General features: G+C 38.4%; 1 protein-coding gene across 3 annotated transcripts in view; it reads right to left on the reverse strand.

Moving 5' to 3' along the window:
- setd1ba (SET domain containing 1B, histone lysine methyltransferase a) overlaps window positions 1–22,985 on the reverse strand; it is a 113,235-nt gene that overhangs the window by 51,865 nt on the left and 38,385 nt on the right. For all 3 annotated transcript variants that reach the window (XM_020511272.2, XM_048611438.1, XM_048611436.1), the window contains one exon: window positions 3,632–4,444. In XM_020511272.2, the coding sequence (XP_020366861.2) occupies window positions 3,632–4,444 (813 nt within the window). The remainder of the gene's footprint in view (window positions 1–3,631; window positions 4,445–22,985) is intronic.

The following is a 22,985-nucleotide window of genomic DNA, read 5'->3' on the forward strand; positions in this document are numbered from 1 at the left end:
CACTCACCAGCATTAAAACCTACTGAACTGCACATCAATGAATTAAGACACTGACAATAAACTGATTAAATGGTCCCCCATTCAAAACTGGTTAGAGGTTTCCAGTATAAACTCTGGAGCACTGATGCATTAAATGAGACATCCTTAAAAATAATGTCATGATTTGCAAGCAGAACAAAAGCCAAGAATCCCCCAAGCAACCTGGGTCAAGCAGCTCTGACTTTATAGTACAATGTCAAAACTGTCAAGGGACAATACAGAAATCTGACAACACTGAATTTATTATCAATTATAAGCAATTCAGCTTTTTCCTCACCAATCATCGACTTGAAAAGAATCAACTAACCCTTAAAAATAGTTTCCTTTACCAATTAGCAATTTACAACAAAAACTAATTATAAATCTTTTGATCTAAGATCTTTCTCCCCCTGAACTATGTATTTGCATCATAAGATAATTTACTGATCTCAGGCTTTTCAGAACAGTGGGAATCTGACTGTATGAAGGCACTAAGCTTTCTACCACTAATAGCCATTCACTGAATGCAGACCCATTTTACTTCCTGTTATAAACTCAAAATATAATTGATCCATTAACTTATAACCAGATTTGGTTTGTCTGTATCAATCATGCCTTGCTCTTCTGATTTAAATCTTATTATTCCAGGAACTTGGAATCTCACAGCACCAAAGACAGTGATCTAGCCTGTTATGTCTGTGCTAACTCCTTGAAAGAAGCATAGAAATGTGGAAGATAAGTGGGAGTAGGCCATTTGACCTCTCAAGCCTGCTCCACCATTCGTTATGATCATGGCCGATCATGGAGTTCAATAATCTAATCCCACCCTCACCCCATATCCTTTAGCCACAAGAGTTATATCTATTTCCTTCTCGAAAACACAATGTTTTGGCCTCAACCACTTTCTATGGTAGTGAATTCCCCAAGCCTGCCATTATCTGGGTGAAGAAATTTCTCCTCATCTCAGTCTGAAAAGGCTTATCCTTTATCCTTAAACTTGTCCCCTGCTTCTGGACTCCCCCATCATCAGAAACATCCTTTCTATATCTAACCCGTCTAGTCCTGTTAGAATTTTATAGGTTTCTTTGCGATCTTCCTCATTCTTCTAAATTCCAGTGCATCCAATTCTAACTGCCTCAATCTCTCTTCATACATCAAACCTGTCATTGCAGGAATCAGTCTGGTAAACTTTTGCTGCAGTCCCTCTGTATCAAAAACATCCTTAAATATGGAGACCAAAACAGCACACAATATTTCAAGTCTGACCTCACCAGTGCCCTGTTTAATTGGAGAAAGACATCCTTGATGCTGTATTCGAATCCTCTCACAATGAAGGCAAACGTATGATCTGCCTTCTTTACTGCCTGCTGTACCTGCACACGTACTTTCAGCTACTGGTGCTTAAGGACAACCAGGTCTCACCGAACATTCTTCTCTCAATTTACAGCCATTCAAATAATAATCTGCCTTTCCACTTTTGCTACCACAGTGGATAACCTCATAAATATCTACATTACACAGCATCTGCCATGCACTTGCCCACGCACTCAGCCTGTCCAAATCACACTGCAACATCTCTGCACCCTTGTCACAGCTCACCCCTCCATCCAGTTTTGTGTCTCCAATCTGCAAATTTTATTTGCAAATTTTGAGATATTTCATTTGGCTCCCGCATCTAAATTATTAACATGTGTTGTGAATAGTGGAGGTCCGAGTACCAACTGCTGCAGTACCCTCCTCGTCACTGCCCACCATTCAGAAAAGACCCATTTACTCCTACTTTTTGTTTCGTCTATGCCAACCAGTTTTCTAACCATCTCCGTACTCTACCCCCAATCTGATGTGCTTCAATTTTGCACATTAATCTCTTATGTGGGACTTTATTGGAAGCCTTCTAAAAGTCCAAATAAACCACATTCCACTGGCTCCCTCAATCAACTCTACCAGTTATGTCCTCGAAGTCCAATAGATTTGTCAAGCACAATTTCCCTTTTATAAATCCATGCTGACTGTGTCTAATTTAAGTGTTTTCCAAGTGCTTGATAATGGACTCTAGCATCTTCCCCACTCCCAACATCAAACTCACTGGTCTATAAATCCCTGTTTTCTTTTCTTTCTACCTCCATTTTTAATCATGGAATTACATTAGCTACCCTCCAGTCTGTAGGAATTGTTCAAGAATACAAATGATTCAATTTTCCTGTTTCTTCCTAGTGCCTATGAAAATCTTACCTTATGTTTTTCCATTCCTCTTTTGTAAGTTACAACTGCATCTGCTTCCAATATCCCTCCAGGCAATGCATCTAGATCATGAAAACTTGCTAAATTGAAAAAAAAATCTGATATACCTTCTGATTATTTTGACAATTATTTAAATCCATATACTCTGGTTTGTGAATTGGACTGTCTTACAAGTTGGGAACCAGTCAGCAGGGATGAAAGGGTTAAAATTGCACCACATCTGGGGAAACTTAAACTTAAACTTCTGGTTTATCCAACCAACCTCCTACAATTCTGCAATGCCCCAAGACCTCTTTCCAGCTTCTCATCCTACCCACATAGCCCACAATATCCAGGCCACTATGTTTCCTAATAACATTCAATTAGATGATAGTAAGCTTTGCAGGAGGAAGTCCTTTAGTTGTGTGTACCAGACCATGATACAAATAGAAAAAAAAATCAGAAACCAGTATCTTCAGGCAGCAAAGAATTAGCAATAACCTCAACTGATAATTTCCTGTTTGCTTCAGTTGGGATTGTTCTCATTCAAATTTCTTTTATTTGTAAGTGTGCCTTACACAGTAGCCAAACTATTAGCATGGTTTTCATAACTTCATACATTGGCTGTCAAACTAAACACCTGGAAGCCATCAAATTCGAGTAATAAGACGTTGCTTAAAAAAAACCTGTGAAGAATAAGGCCTTTGCCAGCTAGCACACTCCAAAGAAACAACTGAGCTATTATGCAAAAATAATGCAACAGTCCCAAAAGGAGACAATTATTTGGTTTAATATGCATCTATTCATGTGGAGCAATTTGTTTCATCTTGTATGGCCTTAGTACGTATTGATGTCTTTCTATTAAACCAGGGTTAATCTTGCGCTGAGCAGCTACATCAAAGGGATAATATTTTATTGTGAAACAATTTAATTCTTAGTTCAGAAAAGCTGCAGACAAATATTTTTGAAACCCTTGCTTTACAGCATAGGAAGCACAATTTAAAACCAAATCATTGCAATCATGAATAAGATATCAAAGCCTAGGTTTTCAATGTGATAACAATGTACACAGATTAATGTCAGAACTAAAATAACACAAACCAGAAAGTCTGGGCTCCAGTATCTTTACTGATAAACTAGCGAACTAAATTTTCATATGTAAGTTTTTTCATAGCTTTATCAATCATAAAGTTGTATCCTGTACATCAAGGCATGCCCAATGAAAGAGATATTCTCATGCTGCCACCAGGAGAACTATTCATATGCAAATCCTTTTTGTGATGAACAAGTAAAGAATAGTTAAATAAATTGCAAAAACAAAATGTCAGCATTATCTGAAAAATACAGGAGAGGTTTCAATCCTAAAACATACATGCAAAAAAGAGTGGTTTACCTTTGCTTTACGTTCTTTCCTCTCCCACCATTCATCAAACGTCCTAAATGCCACCATTTCAACCATTTTGCGATTCAAGTCTCGCTTCATTATGCTTTTAAGTTCCTTCATTACCACCAAAAGGACTCCATCAATGGTGGCTTTGTGAGGATCCTCTTTCTTTACTTCATACCCAGGAGGTGGGACAGTGGGATCAAACTTTGGCAATGGAGTCCATTGCTGACCATGAGCTAGGCTTGAATTTATAAGATATGGGCGGTATGGCTGCATATTTCCAAACTGCAAGTTCATTCCACCAGCTATGAAAGGTGGGTAAGGAGATGGCCCTTGACCTTGCATCATACGGCTCAACATCTGAGTCTGCATCTGAAACGACATCTGCATGCTTCCCCAATGGTTGCCTATGCAGTTCATTAGGTCCATAGACATCAGTGGATACATGTTGGGAGGGAATGGATGAAGGTGAGGGAGCATGGGAGGGGGTGGTGGTGGTGGTGGGGGTGGAGGTGGTGGCGGAGGGGGTGGAGGTGGCACTCCAGGAGGGCACAGGTCTGGTCGCGCAGGAAGTGGAGGAGGGGGAACAGCAACAGTCGGATGAGTTGGAGGTGGTGGTGGAGGGGGAGGAAGAGGTGGTGGCAATGGAAATCCAGTTTGAGGTGGTGGGGGTAGTGGATGGAATCCTGGTGGTGGTATGGGTATTGCAGAAGCAGAAGAGCTGACCACAATAGTTTCCGAACATTCTGCGCTGGTTATTGGGCTTGTATTTGCTTCATCATCTGATATCTCCATGTCTTCCCCTGATGACTGTTGGCTCTGTTGAAATAAGGAATTTAAAATAATTGTAATAATTGCACTGAATTAGAAATTTGCAGTAATTAATATTTACAACTTTTATATAAAGCTTGAAACAGTACTTCTCTCAAATGTTTCCACTTTACTGCCGTCTTTATTTTACCTCACACCTTCCTTAATGTCAGACATCATCCTGCCTTGGAACTATATCATTGTTCCTTCACTGTTGCTGGATCAAAATCCTGGAATTCCCTCCACAACAGCCCTATCAGTGCAACTAAACCACATGGACGTACCTCACCACCACCTTCTCAAGGGCAATAAGGGATGTGAGACCAATGCTGACTTTGCCTGTGATACCCACTTCTCATGAAAAATTAAAAATATATTCTGGATAGCAAATGTTATATTTCTATTCAGAAAATTTCTAGGAACTTGGCAGGAAATATTTATTAATGCTAAAATGAACATCACAACAACCATTAAATTGGGAGAAATCAGGTAAACGAGTCTACACATCTCATAGCATCATGGTCTCCACCGCAACAGACTTGCTAAGGACCAAGAAACAAGAATTTCATGTTATGTAGAAATGAAACTTGATGCAGAGTTTTACTACTTTATTGCAATTAAGGAACAGAATAGGCATCGATGCAGACACCCAACGCTCAGCATCATTTTCAGCACAGAGTATATTTTAACGATGTACAACAGAGCATCAAACTAACTTCAAACTGCATTCAGCTCACAGTACACACAAAGGCTGGATGGCTTTGGAAATTTTCAAATAAAACTTGTTCCTTTCTCACATCCTCGAACTTGTGCAATTATGTATTGTGAAACTGTAATGTTCAAATCTTGGAAGCAAACAGATCACAGAGTTCCCAAAGTGTTAAGTAGGATAGATTTTGACCAAGTGCAATCAGGACATAGCAATTTGGCAGCAGGGTTTTCTAATCTTTCCTGATCGTTATTTGCAAGGAAGATATCAACACAACAAAAAATTCATTCATGGGGACTTTTGACTTGTGGATCACTTGGGTGCATACAATGGAGTCACACACAAAATTGAAATGAAAGTTCTTGTTAATTTACATCTTTCCAAGGAACTGGAAGTAACAGACCTTATAGCTCAGATTTATCCTTAATGAGTGAGCAACACCAACATTTTCCAAACTTTTAGGCAGTCAAAATTCAAGTAGGACGGATTAATGTGATAAATATAAATGCAGATATGAATAGTCATTAGGATTTCATAGGCCAGTTAGCAAAGCCAAAAGGGTCATATACATCTCCTAGTATAGAATTTAGAAAGATAAAGGGAACACTTCATATCAGTTCAGTCTTCAAAAAGTCTCTGGTGAGATAAACAGAATTAACAGAGTCCAATAATTCTTTTTTGGAACTGAAAGGGGCTGGAAAAGGATGTTGACAAAGGTTGAGGAGGAGTGAGTGAGTGAGATGTTTGTGTCTTTTGCTCAGTACCAGCAACAAAGTTTTAATAGTAGTAAAAGAGAGATTAAGATGCAGAACAGGTGTTAATGATATGTGTGAATAGCAGAAATTAGATCAACACTGCTGAGAACAAACCGTTCAAACAAGACCGTGTGGAGTGAAGGAGGAGAAAAGAAGTGTCATCAAAGTGGAGGGCAGTGTTCATGCACCGAAGTTACTGAACTCACTATTGAGTCCTTAAGGCTATTATAGCTTAGGCAGAAAATGAATGCTGTTTTCTCTTGGGTTTCACTGAAAAATGGCAGCAGTTCTAGAGTGGAAATGTTCACATGGGAATAAGATGATGCACTGAAATGGCAAGCAACTGGAAGCTGAGAATGGCGTCTCACGAACTAACAGAGAAAGCTGGAAAAACTCAGCAGATCGGGCAGCATCCATACAAGGAGAAAGAGCTAACTAACAGAGTTAGGATGTTCCGAAGAAGACTCAGACCGGACTCTGAACATTAACTGTTTCTCTCTCTACAGATGTTGCCAAACCTGCTGAGCTTCCCAAGCTTTTTCTGTTTGTTTCAGATTCCCAGCATCTGCAGTATATTGCTTTTATTCATGGTGTCTAAGGAGCCTTGGAGAATTTCTGCAGTGCATTGTGTAGATGGTACACAGTGCTGCTTTGAGCCTGGGCTATAGAGACTGAATGTTTGAAGATGCAGCGCCAATCAAGCAGGCTGTTTCAAGTTTCTTGAACGTTGCTGGAGCTGCACTCATCCAGGCAACTGGAAGCATTCCATCACTCTCGTGACTTATGCTTTGCAGATGGCAGACAGACTTTGGGGAATCAGAGGTGAATGACTCACCACAGGATTCCAAGCATCTGACATGCTCTTATAGCCACAGTATTTACATGGCTAGTCCAGTTCAATTTCTAGTCAATGGTAACCTGCAGAATAAGGTGTAAAGTACATTCATTAGTCAAAAATGATCATTGTTCTTTTAGATAAGTGGATTGTAAAACTTTCTTCCTTGAGATATGCAGGGGTCTAATGCCTTGGAGCATGTTTTCTAATCAATGGGTATGAATTGACAGAAACTCAATAGATTAAACATCATGCACACGCACGCTATATACATGCATACAAGATCGCTAAACTTTGGTTTTATGAATCAAACTAATGATGGAATTAAGATGCGAAGGCACTGTTTTCACAGATTTAAATTTTACATTGTAAAGGTATGAGTGACATTTAAGATCAATATACATGTCTATATAAGTCAAGATTTCACAGGTGAAACCTTATATGCAAAGCCTGTTACAATCATAAGGACTTAGCACTTTATTAACAAACATTTCACCAAAATTTCAAGAGGAGAAAGAATAAACTGTGCCTTCTGTACGAGAGGACGTACAGAAGTGGAATAAGTTTTAACCACAATCACAGTGAGAGAAAATGTTTCTCGTTTCTAAAAGACCACAATTCCTGTCAAGGTAGTTGCTGTTTTACTCATAATCCTTATCAGGCAGACTGGATTAACGAACAAATTTTTTGATCATGAATATTATATTTTTTGCTGAGAAAATAAATCCTAATGGTATTAAAATAATTGCACATTACCTCTCTTGTATTCAATTCTATACAGTAATACAGGACTCATGAGTATCATTTTCCAGGTTGCATCCATGAAGATTCCATCTTCAAATATTCATAAAATTACACATTGCACCCCATGAGGTGATACTCACTCCCTCGACTGATGCACAAGTAACTTAAAAAATTGAGTTTATATTTACAAATAGACTAGGTGAGTATACATTTTGAAATTCAGTCTTTTAACTTATTCGTGAAATTAAAATGCATTGCATAATTAATCCTGCAACACCCACAAAGCATCACTATTCATTTTAAAAGGTAGTGGCTGTTTCCAGTAGATTTTAAACAAAATAGAAATGTAAAACAATGCACATTACAACTTCAGAGCTTTACAACTCAAGCTATTTCACACAATCCGAAAGAACACTGTATACATACATGACCTTACTGCTCCTTCCATGGATCATTAGATGCATCCAGTGACTAGCTGAGCAACAAAAACCTGCACAATCCTAGTTCTAATTCCCAAACAGCCAAATTTGCTGAGGCAGGAAGTTCAACCAGAGTTCTACTTCACTGTACATAAACTTGCTAAAAATGTGCCTGTTTATGTTGGGGGGTACTTGGCTGTGATGCTACTTAAATTGAATAATCTGCCAATATTCACACTTGGGGCTTACACTAATTACCATCATCTGAATAAGGCGTTGGAGGAATTGCGTACCAGCAAAAAGTTACCGCCTTCACAAATGAACACAGGAAAATAACGCCAGGAAAAGAAAATCTATTTTTTATTTCTAGAATGTGTGCTAAATATGATGGACTTGTTTACAGCAGCTGTTACTTGCAGCATTCCTTCACTACACTATGTGTAATTTACCTCTCACTCAAGGCAAATTGGCTGATTGCTAAAGCAGCGTGCTAGTTAAAACAAGCCCATGCATTTTGAAAGAAGACATTCAATGCACCAGAATGTACCTCCAGAAAGCAAAATTTATACATTGAAGAACAAATTAAAGTAAAGCCAGAGCAACATTAGAAAAATTGCAAAGTTAGTTTTTATTGAGCAAAGAGTATTAAGACATAACGTAGCATTTACTTCAGCTTTATAATAGGAGCTTAAGTGGTACCTGTGCAGTTAAGTATTTTTGTCAGAATTGCACACACACAAAATAAGTGAAAAACCAACTAGAACTGACTTTTTTTTGCAGAGATAGACAGGGCCATATAAATAAAATTACAATCAATGCAGTATTCATCACTGAATGATTTTGAGCAATGAGTTAGGTAAACAGAATGCTCTTCTAACAACGGTGGTATCACAGGTGGCCTCTTAATAACCTTAAAAGCCAAACTAAGGCATTCAGTTGACACAAATGTCAGAGGTGATGCTTAAGTGGGGTAACAAACCCAAAATTAGGTTATGTCCTTTAACTCATTCAGTCTGCAATGTAGTTTTCATGTTTCTACATTGTTGGTGTTAAGCTGGCAGTAATGGCTGAAGGAGGCATGACATGGAGTTGAGTGCACACATAATCACTAGATGGGGCTTGTACTGTTTGATAAGGCATAGACTGAAAAACATATTTATAATAAAGTGGAATTTGCTACCATATAGCAATTCAGTCAAATAGTAAAGATGTATTTTAAGGGAAAGCTAGTTGTGCTAGTTATAGTGATGTTAAATGAAAGCGCAGTCAGTTGAAAGTCATGCATGCTTCTTTAATATGAAGAATGATGTCACAGAAGACTGTGACCTTTAATCCTGAAAGCATAATGCCAACATATGCACAAGGCAGACACTCAGCATGAATTAACAGAATACTTTTCCAAAACTATAGCTATGGTGTATTTGAAGTAGCGAAAATTAATGAATACATAAAGTATAGAAATTTGTATGATTTGAAAAGGATGAATCTACTGTACAACATTAGTTGATCATCTCCTTCATTGAAGTACTGTAGCAGGCCTAGAACAGAAATGTTAGCATTGGAGCAAGGTGGTTTATTGAAATGATATGCAACTGAGACATCGGGGTCATTCCTATGTGTTCCACCAAGCAGTCACCCAGTTGTGTTGCTAACTTAAAGGAAAGCACACACTGAGCTGCAAATATAGTAGACTTGAAAGTAGTACAAGTAAAACATTTCACCTTGGTCTGCTACAATGTTCCAATGAGGAAGTCATATCAAACTCAATTCAATCACACAGTTTCTCTCTACACAAATGCTGACAGACCTGCTGAATTTCTCCAGTACTATTTTTATTCAGATTTCCAATATTTTGCTTTTATCTCAACGGACCGAATTTTAGGACCTGCACAGCCACATTGGGCTGTATTATTTGAGGTTAGCAACCTGTTCCAAGGTGGATCTGTCTATGTCTTAATTGGCTACAGGAAGGTATGCTGAAGTTGATTTTGATCAACAGCTCCATTCCCAAGAGCTGTCCAGATATTTCACAGTATAAGGAGACATCCATGCCAAATTTCTGCAAGACCAATTAGTCCCTATCCCCAACCCTTCACTGCAGCCCTGCAAATCTTCTCTCTTCAGATAACTGGCCAAGTATAATTTGAAAGCCATGATTGAAACTGCCTCCACCATACTCTCAGGCAGTGTGTTCCAGATCCTAACCAATTGCTGCATGGAAAAGATCCCCCCTACGCCAGTTTTCCTTTTGCTTCTGCCATTCACCTTAAAGCTAGGTCTTCAGGTTCTACATTGTCGAAGATTACAAAGGGATCTTGATCAAATTGGTCAATGGGCTGAAAAATGGCAGGTGGAGTTCGATCTGGGTAAGTGCAAGGTATTGCATTCTGGTACAACAAACAAGGGTAGGGCTTATACAATTAATGGTAGGGCCTTGGGTAATGTTGTAGAACAGAGAGACCTACGGGTGCAGCTACATAATTCTTTGATGTTTGTGTCACATTTGACAGGGCAGTTAAAAATGCATTTCGCTTGCCTTCATTGCTCAGTCCTTTGAGTATAGGAGTTGGGAAGTCATGTTGAGGTTGTACAGGACATTGGTGAGGCCTCTTCTGGAATACGGTGTCCAGTTCTGGTCATCCAGTTATAGGAAGGATATCATCAAGCTGGAGAGGGTTCAAAAGAGATTTACCAGGATGTTGCCGGGTGTGGAAGATTTCAGCGAGAAAGAAAGGCTGTTTAGGCTCGGATTTTTTCAACTGGAGTGTAGGAGGTTGAGAGGCGACCTAATAGAAGTTTACAAAATGATGAGAGATATAGACGGTATAGATTCAGTTAATGGTAGTTGTCTTTTCCTTAGGATCGGGGAATTTTGAGACTAGGGGGCATAGTTTTAAGGTGAGAGGACAGAGATTTAAAAAAGACATGAGGAGCAAATATTTCACACAGAGGGTGGTTCGCGTGTGGAATAAACTTCCTGAAGAAGTAGTGGATGTGGGTACAATTTCAAAGTTTAAAAGACATTTGAATAGGTACATGAATAGGAAAGGTTTGGAGGGATATTGGCCAGGAGCAGGCAGGTGGGACTAGTTTAGTTTGGGATCAAGCTGTATGACTCTATGACTCTGTAATATGTAGAGAAATTCCAGTTGAGGCCTACTGATGTTTGATAAAAGGTTTCCTGTAACTTTCTTGCTTTTGTACCATAGTGTCTATTTACATAGCCCAAAGTCGCATATTTTTTCTTAACCATTTTCTCAACCTGCTATGCCATCTTCAACATGTTGTGCAAATATTGCACGTGCCCCTTTTCTCTTGCACCCTCACCTCAGAATTGCATCATTTATTTTATATTGCCCCTTCTTACTTTTTCTGCCAAAATAGTGTAGGAATTGTCTGGTAGCCTCAAACTTGCAGCGTAGCAGCACAAAGTATTATGCCAGTGTGGAGAAGTTTGGAGGACCCAGCCTTATTTATTCTGGTCCTTGCTCCAAGAGTAGAAAGTCCCAAAGAATTTGAAAAGAAATTTTTAAAAGGATCTCATGAGACAAAGAAGGAAGTGTTCAAGATTAATTCTTAAAAAGTAAAATATTTCCCTCTACTTACTGTAGAAAGATAGATAAATACATTTGTAGAAAACAAATTAAACAGCAGAGAAAGCAGTTCTGTACTTTTACTGCATACATATCTTTAATGTAATTTGGCTGTTGCTAGTTAGGCCAGCATCAATTGGCCATCCTAATTCCCCGTGAGCTGCCTTCTTGAACTGCAGCAGTCCTTGGGCGTAGAGACACATAACAAGGCTGTGTGGAAGATAATCACACTGCTGCCCTTGTCCATCTAGGTGATAAAGGTTGTATGGTGGACTCTGCTGTTAGAGGAGCTTTGGCTAGTAACTGCAGTGCATGTAGTTAGGGCGCAGCTTTCTACAGCAAAGGACAGGATATTTTTACAACAAAGTGATAAAAGATCAGATAAATTTGTAGTTTTTCCTCTTTATCAAGTATTCCTGAAATAGTATTAAAAGTAGAAAATGCTGGAAATACTCAGGTTAGCCTGAACAGTTGAGTATTTAGAGCACTTTTTTTTATTTCAGATTTCTATCATCCATGGTACTTTTCCTTTCAATCCCTGAAATAGAATCCTGTGTTATTAAAACGTTCTGCTTCATCATGTATAACCTTAAGACTTCTATTCATAAGCCCCCCTACAAATCTCAATATGCTACATTTCTTCATAGAATTTGAGCTTTATTTTGGGGTATCTGCTGTTTTAAATATTCAGAATGCATGGCAGTTTTTAATTTTTCACTTCTCACAAATGATCACTTTTTAAACAAATTCAGCATCTCTCAAATTAAAATTACATTAATTTTAGCAAAGTAGCGCTACAAAAAGATGAAAAGCTCATTGTTTGCACTGTTGTAACTTTATTTTGGCATTGAAAACATATACTTTGGTTTTGTTTTCTAAAATTATTTCTTTATTTTCATCCTGTCAGCACAGCTTCAATGCTGGATTTTGGTTGCGGGGGGGCCAAGATTTTTAAAAAGCAGCGAATATGAGTTAAGGGGGTGGTGATTTAATATCATTTACTTTTGACTTAGATGTTTGAATTTGAATTAATGGCCTTTGTGTTTTCTGTGTGTCTGAAAGGGTTTAACGATTAACTTGTAAATATTTCTCTGGGCATGGCGATTTCTAGGAGAATGACTTCCAAAAGAGTAATGGGTTTTTCTTTAGATTGGGAGAGGTTTATGAGCAAACAACGTAAACAGTTGTGTATTAGGTTCCAGTTTACAAGATCAGGGATTGATTTTGATTAAGGGTAACATCCATAGCTATGGGAACTCAGTTTGCACAGCTTAGCTGAAACTGAATGTTTTGCTCCTGAGAAAAGGAGAAGATTAGTTCAGAATAGTTTTTTTTAAAAAGCTACCTTCATTTAAAAACTACCTTCATTTGTTTACTAAAAGTTCCAGGCCAGAAATGTTTGGTCAAAATCCTCGTGGAATTATTTAATGCTGAGAAAGATTAAGCTTGGTTATGTGATGAACCAATGAAGAGGCTATCAGATTCTTACACCAGGAATTGAAGGCATAACCAAATCAAACCCTATGTGGGATGGTGAGGAGAATTCTCTCTGGCATTTAAGTACTGTAATGGAATCCTGCTGGGATTAATGGGTTTATATTTTTACCTAAACCTTTAAATTTACGTTACATATAAATGGTTTGGTCTATTTTATTTTTCATTTTTTATATAATAAACTTCAGTTTTATTGTTAAACCCAAATCTGCTGCATTGTGTATGCGTGTTTCGGTGGAGATCTTGTTAAAACTAACATAAAAGAAAACAAAATATGATCTGTCAAGGCAGATTTTAGTCTGAGATCTGCCTTGTCCAGTAATAATATCAACTGGGATTATAACACAAGTTTTACCATTTTCTATGAACCTTAAAATTGATTTGTTTACAAACAAAGTTTATGTGTTTCAGACTTGGATATGTTTTGATAATTGTAACTGGACAACTCAATGAGTCATTATTTGACTATCTGAAAGCTTTACTCACTCAGGATGCAGTGACCTCTGTCTGAAAACATCCTAGACATTCCACATTAGAATTCCTTCCCAAATTGTGGGTTAACCCTCAGCAGGTGGACTGCAACAATTCAAAAAGGCAGCTCACCATCACCTTCTCAAGGGCAACAAATACTGGCCAGTCAGCAACACCCACATCCCACAAATGAATAAAACTAAAACATTGGACACATCTCTATAGCAGACACTGGCTACTGCACTTGTGACATTAGAGAGCAGAAATAAAGTGAGACAACAGCATTTTATATGAAATGGGACAAAGTATCCTTGTGCAGCGCAGTCTGTCAACAACGTCACTGTAATATTTTCAGTTCTAAGCTCAGGACATGGTTTACTCAGAGTCTGTCAAATGAATTTAGAGTTTCTACATGTGCGTGGAGGATGTAGAATGAAGAACAACCCAAAATTCACAGCTCAAGTACAGTTAAAGCACTTATTTCATGAGCAGTTATGATGAGATGATTAATTGTAAATGTAACATATGATTATACTCCTCTCTGCTATATCACATCAGTATCAAAGTGTCACTACATCAAGCACGAGTCCCCTTAACTTTATCCCAGAAACAACTCATTTATATAGTACCTTTTAACTAACTGAATGTCCCAAAGGGCATCACCGGAGTATTATAAAGCAAAGTATTACACCAAGTCACACTAGGACATATTAGGAGAAATTTAAGCGGAAGGAGACAGCTTCCCACTCCCACCTGTCCCATGAGAAATGATGGTGGCAAGCCAGGAGAGGACAAACAAGTCTAGCCTGCATCTATAAAGTGCTGGGGGAAAGCTAAATTCATACAGTGGGACTTCTGAACCTCAGAGTCAGAAAGCCCCATTCTCTGGAGCTGCCAGCCAATCTGACAGAGACTCTCTTCTCAAGGGATGACCCCAATGGGTAAAGGGCACCAAAGGCTGTAGCCCCCCACTACTCTCAGTTTTTAAAACAACTTTCAAAAAAAAAAAGGGAAAACCTGAGCCTGAGCATGATAATACTAGGGTCAACGGGGCTTTTAGGTTTTAGTTCCAAGGAAGGGTCACCGGATCCAAAACATTAACTCTGATTTTTTCTTCACAGGTGCTGCCAGACCTGCTGAGCTTTTCCAGCAACTTTGTTTTTGTTGTTGTTGTTTTAGCAAGCCCAATTGATCTTCACAAAGCCTTTAACAAACTCAATTGATCTTCATTTATTTATATTGGCAGCCTGCTTAACTAATTTCAGCATCTGACTACTTCTCTCCCCAACCCCTCAAAAAAAAAAGTTGGTCAAAGGGATTGGCTTTAAGGAATGTCTTATTGGAGGAAAGGAAGGTAGAGAAGCAAAGTGGCATCAAAGAACATGTTCCAATGATGGAACAATTATAAGTAAGAATGAAGAATGTTAACATTGCTATTTAATTCCAGTAGTTCAAGAGTACCAGTATAACTCTAGTTCTCACTGCATCCTTGATCATATGAACACAGATGTGATGATTCAGTTTGGGATTTTATTGCTGGGAGAAGCAGCATCAATAGCTACCACCAGAAGCCTGGGCCCAAATGAGGTCATTGCTCTCTCGGCTTACATCTGAAAAAAAGAAATAGCGACAAAAATCCTATATCTAAAATGAAAGGCCTAATTTACAAAAATTGTACACATGCAGTTGTTTGTCTGGTGAACCTACAAAGAGAGTGTGTACCAAGTCACTGGCAAGCAAGATTTGAAAAACCAAATTCTACATTGACTATGTAAACTCGGCTTCAACCCATTCATAAATCACTCTCAAAACTCCTCGTACAAACTGATTATCAGATGAAATTAAACTGTGTATATCCTTGATTTGAGCGGACTTTCCTTTCTAATGCACACACTTCATTATGTAGATTTGCTGGTCTCTACTGATCCCAACTCATTCAGGTTGCCATTCACATTTTCTGTTATCAATTACTACCTTCCCTCACATCTTGCATTACATTGCATCACGATTAAGACCTTATGCTCACTTTGCTCATTACCACAAGCCTAATGAGAAATACTAAAATCCAAATGTTATTTTTCATTTCGAACCAAGCCGCTCTACTGTCCATATTGTAAAGCTACCTCTTATTACACTACAGCACCATCTAGGTGGTCACTTCAGACCAACAAAACACTGACAATCTCACAGAAGGAAACATAAATGGCAATAAAGTAATAATCAATCAGATGGCTGCAAAGAAAAATAAACTGTATTCCCGAGACAAAGCAATTCAGGACAGATTTCAGAAACTAGTTTACATGGAATGGATTGAATTACTCGGTAAGCTAGTGCAAGTGAAACATTGGCGTAACTTTTGGAAATGGCTGGATGCTGCAATGGAAAAGCAAAAGGTCTCTTTTTGATTGGATATTGTTTTGTTGAGATTTTATGCCCATTCTACATAGATGCCAGCATTTGGATGCAGATCTTTTGAATTTCTTTGGCTACTGATCCTCAGCTGTGACCAGAATATGATTTCTTAGACTGAAACAGAGTGATAAGCCTAAAGATTTTGTAGTCTCATCTTGGGTTTCTACCCCTTCTGCTGGTGCTAGGCCTGCATTGGAAATGAGAGTAAAACTGCATGGAACACTTTCCTCCTCATATTCAAGGTTTGCTGCCAGGTCAGAATAGTAATCAAAATAAAACACTTAAATTACATTAAGGGAACAATTGGCCAATTTTTGAGCAGGTTAACAGCATGTTTGAACATAAGACTTGTAGAGCACATGAAAACCGATGTTTTCAACCTCACAGTTTGAATATTGCTTGATTCTTCACCGCATTTGATCACATTAATACATAAAGCCAAGTACAATAGGAGTTTTCAGGAACAAAAACAAAGTTCTGAGGAAGGGTCACCGGACCAAAAGTGTTAACTCTGATTTTTTCTTCAGAGATGCTACTAGACCTACTGAGCTTTTCCAACAACTTCTGTTTTTGTTCCTGATTTACAGCATCCACAGTTCTTTCGGTTTTCACAATAGAGTTTTCTTCTGTTTTGAGTATTTTCCCCTTTTCCACATGGTACTGACACTTTCCGCAATACAGGAGCAGCCTCATTACACCATCCAGACAGCTATTTCTCACACACATGCCTACAACATTCTCATTGGCAGCTTTTAAACCGTGAAAGCACTGCAACACAAATTCCTCTTTTCACCTGATGCCCACACAACTGCAAGTTCCAGAAAAGGTTGGCTAAATGGTAAGCATGGATCCTACCAATCCTGACATGGAAAACACCCCTTTCCTTCACTATCACTGGGTCAATATCCTAGAACTCCCTTCCTAGCAACACTATAGTTGTACAGCACCAGATTGGCAGTGATTCAAGAAGTTAGAATCGTGGAATCCCTACAGTGTGGAAGCAGGCCATTTGGCCCATCAGATCCACACTGACCTCCAAAGAGCATCACACCCAGATTTATCCCCTATCCTACCCCGTAACCCTGTATTTCCCATGGCTAATAAACCAAACCACACATCCCTGGACACTATGGGTAATTTAGCCTGGCCAATCCACCTAAACTGCACATTTTTGGTCTGTGGGAGGAAACTGGAGCACCCAGAGGAAACCCACACAGACATGGCAAGAACATACAAACTCCATACAATCATTCAAGGCTGGAAACGAGCCTGGGTCCTTGCTGCTGTGAGGCAGCACCATAACCATTACCTTCTCAAAAAGGGTTATTAGGGATAGGAAACAAATAATGGCCTTACCAGTGATAATCACATCCCATTAGGGAATTTTCAAACTAAATAGGAGCACACTAAGGAGGATTAAAAGAAACATAAATGAATAATGAATGAATGTAAACACACAAAGTGTCGTGAATAAGGTTGGATACAAAGTGTTCAAAAAAGATGAAGGAGGAAAATAGATAAGTGGAATGTCAGTACTTAAAGGGGAAGACATTGTAATGGTGGAAAAAGAAATGTCCTACAGGGGGCAAGGATCCATCTGGTTAAAGCTGTGAAGTAAGAAAAATATAACCATGCTGCTTTTTATTCTCAGAATATTCTGTGGGGTCACAAATATAGCCAGAGAAAGGAGCAAAGCTACAGTGAAATCATTGAGAGGTGGGGAGAAATATAAAATGGTGATATTGGGAGATTTTAATTGCCTTTATATCTAGTGGGATATGTTATAGCAAAAGGAAAGGAAGGAGAGGAATTTCAGCACTTTTGGTGAAGAACGTTCGAGCTGGAAAAGAGGCATTGCCAGATGTGCATCTGAGGTGTGAGGTGGACTGTAATCATGTGTCTGTGAGGAAACACTTAAGACCAAGAGTGATCCTCATATGATAAGGTTTAGATTAGTAACTGAGAAGAGCGAGGAACAATTTAAAGTAGAAATTCAAATTGGAACATGGCTAACTTCAACTGAATAAAAAGGTGATCTAGCCAGGGTGAATTGGCACTAATGTTTAACAGGAAAACTCTAGAATAGTGATCTTTAAGGAGACGCTCCACATACACGTTATGTTCATTCCAAAAGTTTTGTCAATAGGGACACGTGCCTGCTGGATTGGAAGAGCAAACTGTGCCATTTTCTCGCTATGGGGCTCAGTGCTATATATAGCCCTACAGTTTACTCAAATTCCCACCTCTCCCATCTAATAATCTGAATACAGTTTTGATATAAAATTATTTGAATTAGTAAAAAATAAACACCCTATATATTCTATCCATTGCCTGAGTTACTCGAAATTAGTCTCTCAGCTCAACACTTTAAAGTCTGGAATCAGTGTTAACCAACTTCTCACCACCCACTGCAGTGACTGCATACATTTTTGTGGGATGATGAACACATTGTTCCAATTGTGGTGCAAACTGCTTCTTAATGAACTTACTCAAATATTGAAAGTAATGATTCTACCAATGATTCTTCCAGCATAACTTCCAAAGGCAATTTTACTTTGTGCTTATGCGGGGATTTGGTCAGTATCAAGTGACCTCTGCAAGGTGCTCTTCTGCTTTAAAGCTGCAAGGCAGAAGAAGCCAGTTTCTGCAGCATTGCTGAAAGCTGCAGTCCAATGCAGACACCGAGTGTGTTTCTGGATGCTCTCCTTTTGTACGAAGTTAATCTCTCCATCTGCCAAATCAATTTCATTTCATCCTACTCACAATGTTTCTTTTTCAACTAATGTGTAAGACGTCATGTTTTTTCAGGAACTTATTTGCCCTTTGGCACAAATAATCTAAACCTTTCCATAATTTGGTTTCAAGATGCAGATCATTAACATAGATTAGAACTACTAGCTTTGTCAGATTCCACTCAGTTCATCCTTCATGCATGACAATACAATCATCCCAAGTATTTTTACTTTTTAACTGTCTATTGTGTGGCAGTGGTAAGCAGTGGGGCCATGACTATCTTGAATAATGTGCTGCCTTGAATTTCTGTGTCTTATTTTTAAGTTTGATCAAGCTTTTTAGTTGGAATTTTGTTTGAAGCTTTCTGAAAACTCAAATAAAATGCTTCAATATTGTTAGTATTTAGTTATTGCAAATTCCCAAAAATCAATGGATAGCTTCTTTATTTGACGAGTTTAAGGTCGTTACTCCTTCAGTTAGTCTGTAAAGGGGACACACCTGGGCAATGTGCAGCACTATGTTTAGGTCTCTCCACAAGTGCATTAGGAATTGCGCTGAGGCCCTAGCAGAGGGCCATGGCTTGTCCTGAGCCTGTTTAACAAGGACCATTGTCAGGAGATAGTAGGAGTCCAGTTACTTCCTTCATCTATTACAACATCAAAGTAGTCAAACAGGTTTATTCAGCAGGTTCCACTACTTCCAAGTCTGTGGCTAGCTGTTTTACAGTAAGAATTCTTTCTAGCACATCGATGGGTATACGACTGCCTGGGTTAAATGTCTCCCATTTATATGCCGTCCAAACTTCGATTTAGAAAAAAGGTTACAATCTCAGTCAGTAATTTGAATATCAAATTGTTCCCAAACATTGTGAAGGTGATCCTTGTCCCCAGCCATTTCAAACCACCAGTTTAATGGCATTACACTCTGAAATAAATGGAACATACATATAGTAACCCTCCCCCAATGAAAATAAAGCACAATTTTCAAGTTTTCTAATGCATTCCATTTACATTTGAACTTAAAGGAGACAAGCTTTTTGTATGTACATTCAGCAATTCAAGTTTTGTCACAAAAACAATTCTAATTTCACAAAAGCTTCGACAACTCTTTATCTGGTACTTGAGTAACATGGCAGCAGTAGATAGGAGATACTGCAGAAAGCAAACTGCATGGTTTCCAAATAGATGGACTCGACTAACAACCCCAACTGCATAAAATTCTAAACATTACGTACCTTAAGTTAACCAAACAACTTGCATTTAGTGTATTTTAGATCCCCAGCATATTTCAAATGGTTCACACCCAATGGATCACTTTTGAAGCAAAGATTTTTTCTACATGGGAGAACAAGTTAGGCAATTTAAGCATGATAAGTCCGACTACCAGAAAATATATTACCGACCACGTGATTATATTTGGTACCATCATTTGGGGGAAAGAATGTTGGGTAGCATATCGAGAGGACTCTTTTCTCTCCAAGCTGTACCTTTAACATTAATTTCATAATTAAATAAGGCCGATGTTTAATGCTCATTTGAAAGAACATATCTGACAATTGTACTGAAGTGAGTTGGGAATTCATGTTATGCATTCATACCCAAAATGAATTTGAGCCACAAACCAAGAATCTTAAATTTAAACAAAGTCAATAATATAGGTGTGAGGGACGAACCAGACAAGACGGATTGAGTAAACAGCCTAATAGGCATGAACTGTGAGAAACATTTCAAGAAATTATTCAGTGTTTATCAAAAATATTTGTTCTATTGAAAAAATAGAGTTCAAAAGATCCATCTAAGGCTAAGGAAGTTAATGATAGCACTAGATCCAAACAAGAGGTTTTGCAAAACTGTGAAGAATAACAGTAAGCTTGAAGACAGGAAATTTTAGAAACCAGGAAAGACAACAAGGTAAACTAGCCAGGAATATAAAAACAGATTTCAAGAACACCTGCATGTATACAAATAGGAAAACAGCTAAAGTTACCCATGGTCCTTTAAATGGAAGGAGAGTGAAAGTAACAATTCTAAGTTTGCTAATAATACGAAAGCTAAGAGGGGATCTCGGCTGAGTAGGAAGAAAGAAGTTACAAAGAAAAAGAGGGAGGTTATCTTGCTCAACAAGATAGCAGATGGTATATACTGTACAAATTTACGTACATCGGTAGCAAGGATAGAAAAGCAGAAATACTTTTTAAAGGAGTAGAAATTGCTAGTGTTGCTCTTCAAAGAGACTTGAGTGTACTTGTAAAGCAATACAAAGTTGATACGTAAGTTCAGTCAGCATTTAGGATGGCTGATGGCATATTGGCCTTTACTGTATTAGGATTGAAGTGCAAGAATAAGGAAGTTTTGTTACATTTATACAGAACTTTGGTGACACCATGCCTTGAGCACTATGCAGTTTGGGTGTCTGTATTTAAGGAACAATATACTTACACTGGCAATACAGCAGAGATTCATTAGATGGAACTCCTGGAATGACAGGAGATCATCCACCAAGAGGTTCCTTCCCTTGTCTGGAGAATCTGCTGGGGTGGCGTGGTTAACAATGTCAGGAGAAGGGATTGATCATTTAGGACTGAGATGAAGAGAAATTTTCTCACTCAGAAGGAGAATTCCAAAGACTCTCACCATCACAAAATGTTGTGGATGCTCCATCTAGAGTATACTCAAGGCTGGGATACAAGTTTTTATTGGTCCGGCAGAGAATCAAGGGCCACAGGGAACAGACAAGAAAGTGAAGTCAACACCAATGATCAGCAGGATATCAAACAACAGAACGGGCTCAATGAGCGATTTGGACTACTGCTGTTCCTATTTCTTATGCTTTTATGCATTAAAGACAAACGCACATATCATAGTTTGAAACTCAGCTAGGGTGACATGGTTATTCGGATGCAAACTGCATTGTTATTTCCGATAACTTAGGGCTTTGATTGGGTCAGATTTAAAGTAGCCTGTAGTGCAGAGTACTGAATGTTATTCCAGTTACATTACAGGGAGGAAAAAAAAATCAAAAATGTACCAATTATACAGTCATTGAATCATACAGCATGGAAGCAAGTCCTTCAGCCCACCACATCTACACCATCCAATGAACACTCAGTTACTCTAATCCCATTTACCTACATTTGGTTCATAGCCTACTATGCCCTGGCATTTTAATTGCTCATCCGGATGCTTTCTAAATGTTCTGGAAGTATTTTCCTCCACCGCTCTTCCATGATAGAAAGTCAGCAGAAGGAGACAGAAAAGAGTGGACAGAAGGATCAACATGGTAACTAGCCAAACACCCAACTGATGGTGGTGAAACTTTTAGAAACAATAATCCAGATCAAAATGAATTGTTATTTGGAAAAAATATGGACAAATTAAATGAAATGGATTTGATGAAGGTAAATCACACTTAACTAGATTCATTTGATTCTTTGATGAAGTCCTTAACAGAATCATTAAAGGTTATACATTTCATGTTGTGTAAATGGACTTACAAAAGATATTTAACACAGTACTAAATACTGTACATTTGCAAGTAATATCAAAGCCCTGAGAATTAAAGGGTCAGTGGAAGCAGAGATATGGAACTGGTTAAGGGACATGTTACAAAGAGAAATGGTCAACTGTCATTTTTCAAACTGGAAGAAATATTGCAGTGTTTCTCCTGTGAACTATTGCACTTGTTAATATATATTAATTACGTAGACATGAGCACACAGGACATAAGTTTAAAGTTTATTAATGATATGAAACTCTAATACAGTCAACAAAGAGGTAGTAACAGATATGGACAAACGAGCAATATGGGCAGATGCATGAAATTTAGCATATGCAAGAGTGAAGTGATACAACTTGCTAGAAGAATGAGAAGAAACAATATAAACAAATTAATGCAATGTTTTAAAAAGGTGCAGAAACACAAATCTATGAAGACGGCAAATCAAGTTGCGAAGGCTGTAAAAAAATGTTTGGCTTTGTTCATGGAAGAACAGAGGTCAGATTCAAGAAATTTATGCTAAATCTTTATGAAACACTGCTTAGGCACCAACTGAAGTATCTTGTTAAATTCCAGGAACTGCACTTTAGGAAGAAGGTCAAGGCTGTGCAGCAATGCAAAAGGAAACAGTACCTGAGATAGTAGGAACTGCAGATGCTGGAGAATCTGAGATAACAAGGTGTAGAGCTGGATGAACACAGCAGGCCAAGCAGCAGAGGAGCAGGAAAGCTGATGTTTCGGGTCTAGACACTTCTTCAGAAATGGGGGAGGGGAAGGGGATTCTGAAATAAATAGGGAAAGGGGGAGGCGGATAGAAGATGGATAAAGGAGAAGTTAGGTGGAGAGGAGACAGACAGGTCAAAGAGGCGGGGGTGAAGCCAGTAAAGGTG

The sequence above is a fragment of the Rhincodon typus genome, chromosome 24, assembly GCF_021869965.1.
Source record: "Rhincodon typus isolate 14 chromosome 24, sRhiTyp1.1, whole genome shotgun sequence".
NCBI lineage: Eukaryota > Metazoa > Chordata > Chondrichthyes > Orectolobiformes > Rhincodontidae > Rhincodon > Rhincodon typus.